This window comes from Fringilla coelebs, assembly GCF_963513975.1.
Source record: "Fringilla coelebs genome assembly, chromosome: 5".
NCBI classification, from domain to species: domain Eukaryota; kingdom Metazoa; phylum Chordata; class Aves; order Passeriformes; family Fringillidae; genus Fringilla; species Fringilla coelebs.
The window spans coordinates 2364133-2379798 of record NC_140033.1 but is presented as its reverse complement, the minus strand read 5'-3'; the positions used below and the strand labels follow the sequence as shown (position 1 = coordinate 2379798).

Below are 15666 nucleotides of genomic sequence, written 5' to 3'. Positions count from 1 at the left end.
CTCAGCAGGAGCTTCATGGAATTTGAAGAGACACAAGCTAAGAAATTTGGGGTCTAGGACACCTGCAGCAGGGGTGAACCATAAATCCCCACGGAGTGGAGCTGGAAATAATGGAAACCATCTCCCTGCAAACCACAGGACTTTAAATTCCAGCAGCAGCAGGATGGTGCCCGAGGCTTGTGCTGTTCCTGTTTGCCTGCACACATTCTCTTGGTGGTTGGAGTGCAAGGTGAGCTCCTGCTTGGTGCTGCTTTGCCCTGCCCATGGCATTAGTACATGGCATTCCTGAAGCTGGATTGACTCTCCTCCTGCAGTATCTCTGCTTCTGGCCATGCTGCCTCCTGTGAAATCCGTGGATTTTGGTCCACCTGCCCTTTCTCCCCAAGGAAGCTCAGCAGAACCATCACGTTTCATGCTGCTGCTGTGCTGAGCTGTGAAATCCCAGGGCAGGATGGACAGGGCCCCTCTGGCTTTCCCCTCCTGCCACATCATTCCTGGAATTTCATGTCTGTCCCTCCCCTATTGGTTTCTCTGGGCCTGGATTGAAGGCACTTGAGATGGCAGTTCATGTTCACACTCAGGTGTTTATTATTTCTTATCAGTGTTACAGCCCCACAGCCCTGAGTTCTGCAGCCTTTCATTAGCAAGGCTCAAAATGGCCAACAATCTCTTGTTACAAGGTCTCTTAAGACTAAACTATCCAATTAAGAACTGACACCTTGATTATTTTCCCTTTTAACCCAATAACTGATCGCTTGAAGCCTGCAATGGGGACTTTTCTGTCCAATTACAAAACACCACACAAACCCATGAAGAAGAAGGAAGAAGAAGGTGAAGATGAAGGAAGAAGAAGGTAAAGAAGAACAACCTGCCTCTGCCCTAAAACCTCCATCTTGCTTCATATTTTTTCTATATCCTAAAACCCCAAACTCTTAAGTTTTCCACCCTGTGATATTACACACTTCTAACCAACTCCACACCCACAATCCCAGTTCTATCATTCAATTTTGGAAGCCTTCTCCACAGCCTCAGCTCAAATGCAGTGTTCTCTTGTGAGTCTGTGCCTTTCAGCACAGAAAGTTTAAAATTCTCAGCATCCAGGGTTCCAACACTCCCCATCCTGGGTCAGGAAAAGGTTGCAGGTTTGCCTGGTTGTAGATCTTTGTCATCTGCAGTTCAAAATTTTGTGGGCAAAGAGATGGGCAGTGACCAAAGACAGCACAGATCACCAACCCACCCCTCTTCAGTGGTCAGTCTGGAGTCTGATGACATCCAAAAATACCCAGCCCTGTTTCCCCAGGGTGCTCTGTGATGCAGCAGAAGCTGGATGGAGAGCCAGCATTTGGAAATACATTCTAATTGAACACTGCTTTTCACTTGTGCACCCACAGCAGTGGTTGCTGTGCAATTACATGTCACCATATACAAATGACAGTGCAGTTACAGGAATTTTACCAATTACAGGGAAATTGCACCCACTGTGAAGGAAAAGTTTTCATTCAGACACAGCTCAGGAAGGCAAGAACAAGAGGAAAAGTTACTCAAATTGACTAGAACTGGTACAGGCATTTGGGTTTTAGGTCTGTAGTTTAAGCATCAGTTCAAGGACTGGTGTCAAGTTTCCAGAGTGCTGCAGAATCTTAATGGAGTACAGATTTTTATGCCTGCATTTATGTTCCTGCTCTGCTGTGAGTGTGAGGCTCCTCAACAGTCCACACCGTGTTCCTCCACGTCGTAAAATCTGCAATTTCCTGAAGAGGAGGCTGCCTTTCTTGCAGAGAGCAACAGGTTCTTTCAGGCCTTTGGCTCAGCAGAGCTGGGTGATTATCAGTAATTGTGGATAAAAGGAACTGTGCTGTAAATTTGTGCTATAAATGTAACATCCTCCAAGTCCTGCCTTTTTAAGTGCCCAAAGATGTGCACAAGCTAAATCCATTAGTGAGCCCCTACACATTTTCTATACAATATTACAAAATTTAAATAATTCTGGCTGCTTTCCTTCCTTTTTGTGTCACACCTCAGAGATGCAGAGCCCGGCATTCAGCATCTGCTGACCCTGTCACAGCCATGGGGACACGATTGCAAAGATTGTTTTTTGCTTGTTCTCCATCTCTGGTTCCCACTCTTGCTGGGACTGCTCTGGAAGCAGCACTGGGTTGCTGTGGGGGCTGAGGTGTCCCTGTCCATGGCAGGGGCGTGGAACTGGATGAGCTTTAAGATCCTTTCCAACCTAACCATTCTAAGATGCTGTGATTAGAGGGAAATTGCACATGTCCCCATGAAGGAAAGTCATATTGTGATTTAAGTGGTATTTCCAGTGCCTTGATTACACCCCAGAAGTCTGATGTAGGCACAGAGAAAGGACAGTACCTCCAGCAGCAATGCAGACTGAGATAATAAAACATAATAAATAAAATATTCCATTCATGGGGATCTTCCCATTCCAAATCCCAAACATCACCGTGTCAGCCAAACCTCCCTTTTGCAAATTGCATTTCCATCTCTCCAGAAAATTTCCAGCATCACAACTCCCAGCACTCCAAGCCAGATGGGGTGAAAACTCTCACTACAGGACACAAAAGAACACAGGCACACACCGCTGTTCTCAAGGTGAAGAGAAAAAGGGAAGTTCATTTTCTGACTCCAACATTTATAGATTTCCAAAAGTGACAGTGGATTGGAGGTTGACAGTGCCACCTCTCCAATGACACTGGACAAACCAACAGTCCATCAGATTTCTCCTCCTCCATAAAAGAATGCAGAACAATGAGTTATTTACAGAAAGTGTGTGAGAAAGTTTGCTGCAAAAATGTCAACATCAGAAGGCTTAGAAAATCTTTAAAAAATCAAGGTACCAGAAAACCACACCCCAAAGCTGTGTGGCCACTGAGGTTCATTCCTACAAGCCAGAAGGATGGATGTGACCTGAAGAGTAGCAAGTGTGGCTGTAAAAGGTGTAAAAGGAAGCTGAGCTTTCCTCTGGTCCCATAAACTTCCCCTTGCTGGCTCAGAGGATCATGTGGCTGCAGCGTTGAGGGATAAACAGAGGAATATAATCTCTGTGGCTCTCAGATCAGTGCTTTGAAAAATTCACTTAAAATTTTTCACACCCCAAAAAAAAGAGATTATTGAGTGTGGAGACTCTGCCTTTGAAACTGGCACGGGCTGTTGGGTAAATAAGCATTTAGGGATTTTTCAAAAGGGAAGTATTGATCAAATAAGCTGCTAGAGCTCTTCTGTAAGACCTTATTCCAGCAGCAAAGCTCTGCTACACACCTGAAACACAGCAGCACTGATATTCTCTGGTGCTGCTCTAGCTGAGACGGGGAGAATGAGTCTCAGAGAGAGGAAATCTTAGGTGAAAAGGGGGTTTTGTGGAAGCAGAAGGACACCTTTGAGAGAAGGTGCTGCATTTTATCCTAAAGGATGTCCCATTTCCCTGATCAGCCCTCTCATTCCTATTGAATGCACACCAGCACCTGGTCAGAGAAAGTCTGGCTGCCTCCCTTTGATGGCACCACCAGCAATTCACTGCTGCTGCAATCACAATTGCTATAATTATTATTTTGTTACACAGGGAAAAGAAAAAAAAAATCATCATTTGGGCTGCAAAGTGCCACCCGTGCCGGCAGCGCTGCAGAAATGAAACAACAAGGCTGCTTTGCATGCAGGCAGCACCTTCACCCCCAGAGCCCTGTGCCTCTTAAAAGCATTAATTAAGCCTCACCACGGTCCTGCAAAGGTGATTTAAGTGCTGTAATGAGCGAGATGTATGTGCTGCTGCTCTTCAGCACCGGGAAATGGTGAGAGCTTGGCCGGCTCGACAAAGGACGGGGAGTTGAGATCCTGTATCAGGGAGAATCGAGATGTGTCTGGGGCCATCATCTCGCAGCAGATGCTTTTAAAGAGGCCTGGTTATCAGTTTAAACAACAAACTAAAGCACTCAGCCCTGAAAGGGAAAATCTCCCGCTTGGAGCTGCTTATCTGTGCAGATCTGGGCGCTTGAGGAATCCAGAGCGTTTGTTCCAGGCAGTGTTAATTCACTGAAGCTCCAACAGCTCCCAAATCTGGAAGCAGGACTGAGCAATTGGGAGGCTGCAGGCAGCCCTGGGAGCAGGGACACACATCATCACAATCACAGCCCTGCGTTTCCTGGGGGGGATCCCCACCAACAGCCCCAGCCCAAGAGTGCTGCGTTGTCACTGACATATTTTAGGAAAATCCTTTCAGCAGGATTTTTCTCCTGAGAAGCTGAGAAGCCTCAGATAAGAAATATAAACAATAACTCTCTGATGGCTGTGGAATGTGCTCTGGAGATGGTTTACCAACAGGTGCATCTTTGATTGGCCTCATGTGGATTGTTTTTAATTAATGACCAATCCCAGTCCAGCTGTGTCTGGACTCTGGTCAGTCACGGGTTTTTATTATTCATTCTTTGCTAGCCTTCTGATGTCTCCTTTCTCTTTCTTTTGTGTAGTTTTAGTATATAATTTTCTTTTAATATAATATCTATCATAAATTAATAAATCAGCCTTCTGAAACACAGAGTCAAGATTCTCATCTCTTCCCTCGTCCTGGGGACCCTCAAACACCAGCACACTGGGTCATTCCCTCATTAGGAGGAATGAATTTTTATTGTTCCCGGCTGCACATTCCCTCACTCTGCCTCTCCCACTCTCTCTCCTTGTCTAAATACGTGCCTGGCTAATATTGCTTGTTTACAGGATAAATCAGCTGTACAAATCCTATTATATTTTGGATCACTGACAACGGCGGGGTAATGACATTGAAACGGGGAAATGCAATGTACTCATCTAATGTCACCCACATGTTCCATCAGCTGCACCAGCTCCCAGCGCTGCTTGGAGGAAACAGAGCAAACTCTGTCTTTACCATTTAGTTCCAGGCCTATCTGGCTGTCTTGCCTTTCCTAGTGTTGAGTATTTCTTTAAATAAAGAACCCTAGGATGGTTTGGCTTGAAAGGGACTTTAAAGACCAGTCAGTCCCACCCCGTGCCATGAGCAGGGACACCTTTCACTGGATCAGGTTGTTCAAAGCCTCATCCAGACTGGCCTTGAACACTTCCAGAGATGGAACTCCAACTCCATCCTGAACCTGGATACAGCCACACAACCAGGTCTGTGCTGGCTCTGCAAACACCAAATTTTGTCCTAAAGTTGTTGCCAGCTTCCCCAAAGATTGTCCCATTCTCAATAAAATGCTTCTCAAACAAACTCAGAGGAAAAACTATATCCTCCAACAGAAAAGCCATGCAGGTGTCAGGCTGGGAGTGTCTGGGGCAGAAATATGGTCAGGTGTGATTCAGGCATCTCTCTGTGAGTAAAACTGCTTTTTTCATCTCCACCTCCACAATTCTATCCAATCTTCCAATATCTGTGTCACCCTACCAGGTACAATAGGAACTTAGGTAAATAGAGACATTTCAAGGAGGGAAAAACAGATAAGTCTTATGTTATACTCCTGGAATATAAATAAATAGACACACACATCAGATCGCTCCCAGAGGCTGAATATCTTCACTGAGCCTCCAAGTTCTGAGACAGAGCCTGCACTGTGTTTCACCCCCACAGCTCCACTGGCATCAGGCAAGGGAGGAAGGGCCTGTGCAGGATTTATCCCAGAGAGCAAAGCTGAATCCAGCAGCCCCTCGACCCCCCCTCCTCAACAGAATGGGCATTGTACATCCTCCCCTGCTTTAAATAGCAGCAGCCTCACCAAGGGAGCTGCAGTCATTTTGCTTCTGGCTCTTCCAGGACATCTGGGGTTTGCTTTCTCTGCCTTTTTTTTTTCTAATTTAAAAAAAACTCTCTTGCACAAGCCTCTTGGCCTGCCAGGCGACCTCCTGGCGAGGCAAGGCGAGGTCAGCCTTGTGAAGTCGCCGATCTCCTGGAGAGGAAGAGAATGTGAGCAGATCACATGGAAGCCTCCAAAAATGCAAAGCTGAGCCACAGACGACCTCAGGGCTCGACCACAGAAGAAAACAGCCCGGGTTTTTGCTGGCAGGAGCAGCAGCAAAGAGCAGTTCCCAGGAATACATCTGATTGTCTGTGTGGCAGGGAGATGGAGCGGGGATGGAGGCTCTGGCGCTCTGCTCACCTGCACACCAGCGAGCTGCAGCACCTGGGCTGATGCTGAGCTGCTCAGGCACAGCCAGCTGGTGCAGGGATGGCAGGGATGCTGGGGGAGGGAGCTGTACCTGGAACATCTCAGACCCAGCAGCCTTGGGTCCTGCTCTGCCCTCAAGGGACATTTTGTGTGAGTAGGGTCACCCAGCTCTGGGAGAGGGTTTAGCACCCAGCCGCTTTCAGGCACAGGCTTTCCTCCTGGTTTGTGCTTTGGAAGGAAATAAATGGGTTTGAGAAGGTTGTTTCCAATGCATGTTTGGGTTTTTTCCCCCAGGACAATGAGTATTTGTGAAGGAGAGGTCTAAGAGTGGGGGTGTTTCAGGGTGAAGGTAATTAATGACTGCCAGAATGATTTCTGCATCCACAGGTCAGGCAGTATCCTTTCAAGGACAGGTGTTTAATACTGAGGAACCTACTTAATACCTCAAATGCAATCATCCTCTCCACGCAATTAGGCCCTGATTTCCAGCCCTTAAGTGCAAGCTGCTGTTGATGTAGGGGATTAAGAGTTTTTGTTTTGCTCTCCCTCAGAGCTCCCAAAGCCTTTTTTCCCTGCCTGGAGCGCAGAGCACTTTGCAGAGGCAGGGACCTGTCCTTAGGTGACACCTGGGAGAGAGAACCATCCCCCAGGGCAAAGAGATGAACCCACACTCTGCCTGAGCTGACCCCACAGTGGGGAGAATTTCCCAATCCCAGTTCGGGGGGCCAGGACCTCACTGGGAGCACTGGAGACATGAACTCATTTGCTCTCCAGAGAGCACAGCCCCAGACATCTCTGGCCACTTCCACCACAACCATGAGAAACAGCAGCTGTGTATCTCCCTGGAGAGAGCTCCCTGAGCTGTGGATGTGGGGAGATAATTGGAATTTCTCTCTGTGGAAGTTTTTCACCCCGGAGCAGAGCCAGCTTTGCAGGGGAGGTGATGCTCAGACCTGCTGCTGGTGCAAGGTACAGGGGGGAGATTTGCAAATCCCAGAGCTCAGCTGCAGAAACCCTGAGCCAGAGCCCTACCTGTTGGATTCAGCCCTTTTCTGACCCAGAGATGGGGCAATGAGAAGCATTTTCCAAACTTTTATTCCATTTTCAGTCTCATGAGAAGGGTGAGACGACGCAGATGTTACAATTCACCCCATCACAATCAGAAGTGATTGTGTCCCTCTTCCTCCCCAGCTCAGATCCCACCCTCCCCAGCCCCAGAGTCAGCAGGAGGACACTTGTCACCTCTTATCACAGCTGCTGGGCCCAGCACCCCCAGCATCCAACACAAACTGATGTGGCCAAGTGCACAAACACAGATCTGGCAGCCAGCAGCCTGTTTGCTCCAGCTCCCAGTCTCCAGTGAGCATTCCCAGAGAGGCATTACAGCACTGCTCAGGGTACTGCCCTTCCAAAAACTGAACTTTATCATTCCTGTGGGGGTTTCCTGCTCTTATTTGCATTGTCAGAGGAAAAAGAAAATGCTGTTAAAAACTGACCAACAGCTGACCTCAGCTGTCCACAAACCCTTTGAATCAGAAACACCAGCCTGTAAAATTTGAAGTAAAAACTTGATCATTTTGGGGGGTTTCCTGCTCTTATTTGCATTTTCAGAGGAAGAAGAAGAAAGTGCTGTTAAAAATTGACCAAGAATTGATCTCAGCTGTCCACAAACCCTTTGAATCAGAAACATCAGCCTGTAAAATTTGGAGTAAAGACGTGTACACAAAACTTGTGCATGGTCTGTCCACCTGGGATGTCACTGTGATATTTTATGAAAAATCCCTCCACCAGTATTTCTTCTCCTAGGAAGACTCAGCTTCTCCATGTTTTGCTCCTTTAGAATGTGATTTGGAGAATTGTTTACCCAGCATGTGAATTGTTTTTATTTGATGACCAATCCCAGTCCAGCTGTGTTGGGACTCTGGTCAGTCATGGGGTTTTATTATTCATTCTTGTTTAGCCTTCTGATGTCTCCTTTCTCTTTCTTTAATATAATTTTAGTATATTATTTCTTTTTAAATGATATGATATGATATGATATGATAATAAATCAGCCTTCTGAGAACATGGAGTCAGATTCTCATCTCTCACCTCATCCTTGGGACACAACACTGGGATGAGCAAAAAGTGCTGTTGTGCAAGCACCAGTGGCACTGAGACACACACAGGGGTTTATTTAGGATAACCCAGCTGGCAAACAGGGAGACTGTGAGGTAAAATAACTGATAACTCATCCCTGGGATTGATCCATCCCCCTGGGAAAGAGTCAGGCTCACGTACTCACCAGTGCAGCCAGGAGAAATGGGCAGGGCTGCCACAGCACCTGGATTGCCTGGACCTCCTTCCACACCTTCCTCTTCCCAAGGACTCACCAAAAGCTAACACTCCTTTTCCCCAACATTTCTCTTTTAAGGGAAAATGGGATAAATGAAGATAGGGATGACAATTCCTGCTTTTTTGCTTGTAAAGTGATTTTTTTCCCCTTGAAACACTCCTTCTTTCCAGCAGCCCCAGCTGGTCTTTCTTTCTAATTGACCCTGTTCTTCTTCCCACCGTGCCAGAGAGGAATATAAGAGCAAAAAAGATATTCCCTCCTCCTGCAACAGATGGGCACAGCACCAAGATCCTGGGCTACAAATTGTGGTTTGGTGCCTTAGCCAACCCCCCTGTAAAACAGCCTCCTGCTGCTCCCCATCCTGGGTCCTGTTACCACCAGGGATGGTGAACACAAGCCTGGGAGGAAGAGGAATATGAAACAGGCTGAAAAATCTTGGCCATCCCTGGTAACACCAGTGATTGCAAAGAGAAGCCCTGGGAGGAAGAGGAATATGAAAGAGGCTGGAAAAAAAAACCAACTCAGCCATCTCTCCCCTTCCCAGGAGCCAAGCTGACTGTCCCATACCTTACCCAAAGTCTGTCCACCTCCTGAGCTGGAAATGGCCCTTCCTGACCTGGTGGGATGGGGCAGGAGGGAGCCCAAGGGTCATCCCCAAGGAGCAGGCAAAGGAAAATGTCTGTGCACCCAGCTGGCCTCCAAACACACCCAAATACAAAAACTAACCCAAAAACTCCTCCTGAATCCAGCTAAACCCTGTGACAACAGCACTGCTTGCTTAGTGGGCATCAGGGATGGGCAGGGGATGCAGGGAAAGCAGGAGGGAGCAGGAGAGAGCAGGAGGGAGCAGGAGGGAGCAGGAGAGAGCAGAGCCCACTTGAGGAACAAATGCATGGAGGTGATGCAGGAGTCTCAGAGATTTCACCAGCAGCATCTGCAACGAGGTTTTGGGGAGTTACCAACAGCCACCAGAAGCACAGGAAGCCTTCACAGCCAGGTCACTTGTCAGACAATGGCTTGGGACCCAAACATCCACTTCTGGTAGCAAAGTGTTGAGGAAAAAAGGCCCAGCTCTTCACACAAGGCCTTTTGTTGGCCAGTCAGCTCTGAAAACATTTCTGTTCTCCCCCAAGTGACAGCACTGCCATGAAAAACAGGAAGAGATTGAATACAGCAATTTAAACAGTCAAACCCCATTTCCTGCCAAAAGGAAAGGAAAATACCAGCAAAAGGCAAAAGCCAGGCAGGAGTTGGGGACTGACACTTTGATTATCTTGGGTAGATATTGGTGCTGCATAGCTGGTGAGAGCTGCAGTGGTGGAGGTGACAGCTTTTCATGGCAGGGACTGGAGTCTCTTAGGCTGGGAGGTGGATGAGGATGAGGATGAGGAGGAGGCCAGGATCTGCCAGGAGAGCAGCCCTGGGATGTGAGCTGACAGCCAGGGTCACATGCCAGGGTTTGGGACTTCATTGCCAGCCAAAGTTCCAGCAGGATCCTGCTCCATCTCCCCAAGCCCTGACACCCTCAGGCTGCTGTGGGGTCAGTCTCCAGTACCATCCTTTTCTTCCCAGGCAGAGGGGAAGGCTCCCCTGCCTCCTCTGCTGAGCATGCCAGGAGTGGAACTCTCACCAAGCTTCAAAATGCACCCACTGATCTTATTTCATTGTAATGACAATCAACAAATCCCCCAACGATCAACTCCTGACACATTTACATCTCCATCCTCCTCTCAAACTGCCTTTTATTCCCCCCCACCCTTTTTTAAATTTTATTTTAAGAAATCCAGCATTTCCCAACACTGTCACAGAACCCCAGAATGGTTTTCAGGGACCCTAAAAGTTCATCTAGTTCAGCTCCTGCCCTGAGCAGAGATAACTTCAACCAGGTCAGGCTGCTCTATTACAAAGTTTATGAAGGACATTGAAACCACAGCTTTCTTTACCCAACATGAAGCTGCTTTTCTGTTTTAAGAAGCATTTTTTTTCCCCTCCAGAACAGCCCTGCCTCTGCCAACACCCTGCATGTCCACGGGGTTTGAAGGTGCCCTCTGACTGCATAAGCAGGAAGGGTTTCAGTATCCAGAGAGGAGATTTAGATTCCACGTGAGGAAAAGCTTCCTCACAGCACAGACAGATTTTAGGGAGGGAGAGGAATCTCCATAGCCAGAGGTTAAGAACAGGTGAGACAAACATCTGTCAGAAGCGTTATAAGTAGGGCAGAAGGGCAAATCAGATGACCTCAGAAGAATCCTTTTTTCCCAGCCTCATTTTTCTCTGATTATATGAATTTCTAAGCATTTGAGGTCAAGTGTACTGCTTAAATATAAGCTATTATCCTGCTTTTGCAGAGAGGTATTACCTGAGACCATCCATCACCTGAGTGAACATCACCAATTTGCAAATCAACTGCCCAGACATAAAAATCTGTCATTTTTTTTCGATTTCTGCTGAAGATGAATGGGAGGACAGCTGTAACACCGGGATGGGAGAGGAATGAACACTGAGGATTCTCCATTCATCTCTGGACTTTCACCTTTCCCACTCTGGAAATTCTGCTACCACACTGCTGACATCTACAACAGGCACTTGGGAGCAACCACAGGCTCACCACAGAGATTTTTTTGGTTTTGTTTTTGCCTTGACCTTTGCAAACCAGACTGGGACAAGTCTCCAGGACATCCAACCCTGCAGGACATCTGGGGACTCAGTGTCTCCTGCTGAACACTGAGACAAAGTTTGTCCAGCCAAGACCTTTCCTGACTTCAACTCTCTCAGCTCCAGATGTAACCAAGCTGCCTGACCAGAGGAGCGACAGAATTTGCTACTGGGGACCAGAGCGTTGTTCCTCCACATTTGGGGGGAATTATTTGTGTGGACATTACAGGTTAGGAGAGTTGTGCTGGGAATGGTCCCCAGGAGATTCCTCTAGCCCTGAAATGGCCTTGAGCAAGGATTGCACCAAGGCAGGAGCAGAAGTATCCAGTCACATGGATCCCCCTTGAGTCAGTTCTACCCCCTGGTAGAAATATTAGAAAAATTAGAAGAGTATTTGTTGCTAAAACAAATTGGTGCCTTGATAGGCAAGAACAGAGCAGTGAACCCAGCTCCTCAGTCCTACAAAGAGTCACAGAATGGTTTGGGTTGAAAAGGATCTTAAAGATCATCCAGTGCCACCCCCTGCCATGGGCAGGACACCTTCCACTGTCCCAGGCTGCTCCAAGTCCCATCCAGCCTGGCCTTGGACACTGCCAGGGATCCTGGGGCAGCCACAGCTCCTCTGGACAAGCTGTTCCAATGCCTCCCCACCCTCTGTGTAAAGAATTTCTCCCTAACTCCTAATCCAAATCTCTCCTCCATCCCTCTGAAGTGCTCAGTGCCCAGCACATCAGCTGGACCCCTTCTCATACAGGATGGGCAGCAAAGCTGAAGTTCAGTTCCAGCCTGGACCATAGGCAGGTTAAGGCTCTGTTTGCACCAGCAGGGAAACATTTCACATCCCCACAAACGCGGGGAAAGGCTCCCTGATGGCTCTGTGATTGCTTTTAGAGCTGCCTCTAACACACAACACACCTGTGAGTGGCAGAGCAGCAACGCTGGGGCTGGGCTGGCAAGCAGGACAGCAGCAGAGGAGAGCAGGCTCTCACAGACACACACCCAGCCTCCAAAATACTTCACCAACCATCAAATATTTTCCAAGCTTAGCAGCTGGACTCTGCAGCCCCTTTCAGCAGCCAAGTCACTAATACCCCTTCCCTCAGGCAGCACAGCTGATCTCAGGCAGGGCTCGCCAGCAGCTCTAAGTAGGCTCATTTAAGGAGAGTTCAGCCTACTTAGTTACACACTTCAGACTTCCTGCTTTTAATTCAAGCATCTCCAGGTCCTTTTGCAGTGCCTCTGATTCACAGTGAAGATGTACACTCATAAATATGCTCTAACACTTTTCCCCCCCGTGTCCTCTCTCCAAGCTCTGCACTCCTGTCCCTACTCAGTCTGACACCAGTTTTCTTGGTTTGGGACTCACCCCATGGGACACAAGAAAGCTGTTGGCCTTTTTGGCTCCTGTCTAAAGCCACAGAAGGCAGGGCTGAGAGGTTTCAAACCTCCTAATTGGAGAGGTCCAGCACTGCAAACGTTAGTGTGGAGCACAGGCAGAGCAAATATGCAAATGCATGGAGAGGCTTAAGAGCCCAGGAAAGAAACTCCAGTGGGAAGCTCCCAGCTTAAATCTGAAGGCAGCTCTTTGAATGTGCACAGGCCTTGAGGCTAAACAAAAAAAATCAAAGCCAGATTTGGGCACAGCCTTTCTCCCTGTGCAGTGCTCCACAGGGAGCTCTGCGGGTCTTGGCAGAGGAGATCCCAACTGAAATCAAGGACTTGTCCCTTCAGCGTGGGAGAAGGAGGGCAGGGCAAGGTCAAGCAAGGACACTGAGGGGTGGAAAGGGGAATTAGGGCAGAGCAAGGCAGGAGCAGTGTCCTTGCAGTGAGACTGCCATCCACATTCCTCACGGTCTGTCCTTGGAGCATCAGAAGAACCCCCCAGCAAACAAGGCTCGAGCACCAAGGAGCAATCCCACATCCTGAGCGCTGCCTGCCTGGAGATTTCGGGGCAGGAGAGCACTCTGGCTTTTCCCTTGGCTCAGACTGGAACTGGCCTCTCACTTGAAAGAGCTCATTAAGGGTGGGAATCAAAGCCTGGGGAGCGGCTCCTGCAGCCCCCGGCTGTAATGCCCATGTCTGTGCCTGCCATCAAAGCCAGCCCTGCGCACATTCCTGCCATGGCACTCAGAATAAACCGAGGCAATTTCTTCAGACCATTTGTAGGTCAGACAGACCAGCCTCTTCCCAATCCTGCCCTTAAATCTTGCAGTGTTTAATCCTTGATCTGCAGCCAGGCCTTAATTTCTCAGTGCAGAGCTGGCTGGAGACCGGAAGGCGAGGGGCTTTGATGGTTAATGGCCAGTGCTTCTCAGCCCTGGAAGAAACGAAGCCCTGGCTTCATAAAGTTCCCTGAATAAATCCTGCCCCAGTTACAGCCCAGGGAAGCAAAATTATATCAGCACACACAGAAACTGGCACGAGCTGTGACATCTCTAGGTCCTGTATTGGTTTAGTTTTGAGCCAAGAGTGTGCCTGGGTCTAAGTGATTTCACCCTGTGATTTGCACCATGGAGTGACTACAACAGGCATATTCCTCCCAAATATTCCAAGGCCCCTTGGTTTAGCTCATCAGCAAACACAGCATGCCTGCTTGTTCTGGTACCTTCACCAGCTTGTCCATGAGCTAAGTGGGGGCATGAACTGGTTAAATTGGGTGGTGGGGTGAGCTGGAGGCAGAGCCAGCGCTGGGACAAGGCAGTCTCAGCTCCTTGGCCTCTGCTTTGAGGTTGGTTATCTGAAGACAAGACCTGTTGATAGGTGAGGAGGGCAAGGTGGGGTGCTCAGGGGCTCCACTTACCGCGCTGCTACAGGGAATGTCCTTGACCTTGAGCCAGGCCAGGTCTAACGTCCCCTCTCCCCTGTAGCAGGACTGAAGCCTGTCCTTGATGCGGTCGTTGATGTTCTTCAGGACAAAGATGCAAAGAGCAGACTCATCCAAGGACTTCATCTTCCTTTTCTGCCCCTTGGAGAAGACTGTGAAGAGGATATCATCCTCGGGGCCAACTCCCAGAGACCTGGCCAGGATGGCTCCAGCCTTGGACAAGTAGGCAGCCTGCAGCAATCGATATTCCACCCCGTTCTTCTCACAGCCAATGGGCACCTCCACGTAGGAGTTAAAGGCCGTGTCCTCCTTACAAAGCCTTACCAGCTTGGAGGTATAAACCTGCTCCTTCGTGGTGGAGCCGGGTGGGGAGATCATCTCAGGCTGCAGAGTCAGGAAGTAGACAAAGTTCCCGCTGCTGAAGCCGTAGATGTAGTAGATATCAAAGTCAGGGATGATGGTGAAGGTGTCTGAGGGGATCTTGATCATAGAGGCCACAAACTCGTCGTGAAAGACGTATGCAAACATCCCATCAGCCTCGGAGTTCTTGGTGAGCTTTCTGCTGGAGATGGTGGGGAAATACTCCGGCTTGCCGTCCACGGCCGTGGCGATGAACAGCTTGTCGTCCATGTTGCTGTAAGAAACAATGACTCCAAAAACAGAGCCACTCTCGTTCACCCCAGAGAGGTAATGCTCCTTCTTGTGGAAGGGCTCTCCCAGCTTGAAGAGGTCATCCAGCCTCAGGAGCTTGCAGATGCCCTGGTACAGACTCCCACAGGCTATCAACCGATTCTCCTTGTAGTCTATGAGGAGCATTTTGTTTATGTTGTTGGTGGGCGTCAAGGGTTCGTTGCAGGTTTGGACTATCCTGGGAGGATAACACTTGGGATTGTCATCATCAGGACCGGTCTCGTGGGTCACCAGGACCTTCAGGTCACTGGAGAGTTTGTAGATCCTGTTGACAGCCCCCAGGTAAATGTGCCCAGTCCTTTCGTCCACCACCAAGTGGTTGAAGTTTCCCTCTGCTTGCTCTCCAGTGAAGGTGATGAAGGGCCTCTTTGGGTGGGGTGGCTGCTGTCTGCCCAGAGGTGACACTGTGGTGGACAGCAGGAGGTGGGAAACCAGGCAAGTCCACTTCCACATGGCCGGCGACATGATTAGAGAGGTTTGTATTCCCAAGGCAACAAGGATTAGAAGCTGTAAAACTCTTCAAAACGCCAATTCCCTGGCAGATTCTGTCCTACAAGCAGAGAAAAAAGAAAACAAAAGTACATTACTATGGAGTATTCCTTCCTCCTCCCTCCTTCACAACCATGCCATCATCAGAGCGTATTTAATTGCTAATCCTCCCTTTCTCCACTCTGAGCTCTCTACTTAAAACCAGCACAAAGGGAGCCCTCCTGACAGAAAAGATGCTGGGAGAAAAAGCAGAAATCACACAGCAGAGTAATAAATCAGCACCCTTTCCCTCTCCATTACACACCCACGTGCCCCACGGTGCTGCATAAATATTGACTGCAAGTGCAGAAGGGTAATGGTAAAAACATCACCCAGCATGGCTGTCTGCACTGCCAGCATCAGCCCAGCTGTGGATTTGCTATCTGAGACGCCAGAACTGGAGAAGGATTATTGTCCTGCTCTTCTGGACAAGGCACTGAAGCCTGGAGAAGGTCAGGGATCTGCCTGCAGGGATGGGGCCAGATGGATGCTGAGCTCTCCCACAG

General features: G+C 48.7%; 1 protein-coding gene across 1 annotated transcript in view; it reads right to left on the bottom strand.

The window, feature by feature from the left end:
* Nucleotides 1-15097, bottom strand: part of PLXNA4 (plexin A4) — a gene marked incomplete at both ends in the record, with an annotated part of 438509 nt that extends 423412 nt beyond the window's left edge. The window contains one exon of the mRNA XM_084206497.1: nt 13919-15097. Within this exon, the coding sequence (XP_084062623.1) occupies nt 13919-15097 (1179 nt within the window). The remainder of the gene's footprint in view (nt 1-13918) is intronic.
* Nucleotides 15098-15666: the final 569 nt, after the last annotated feature.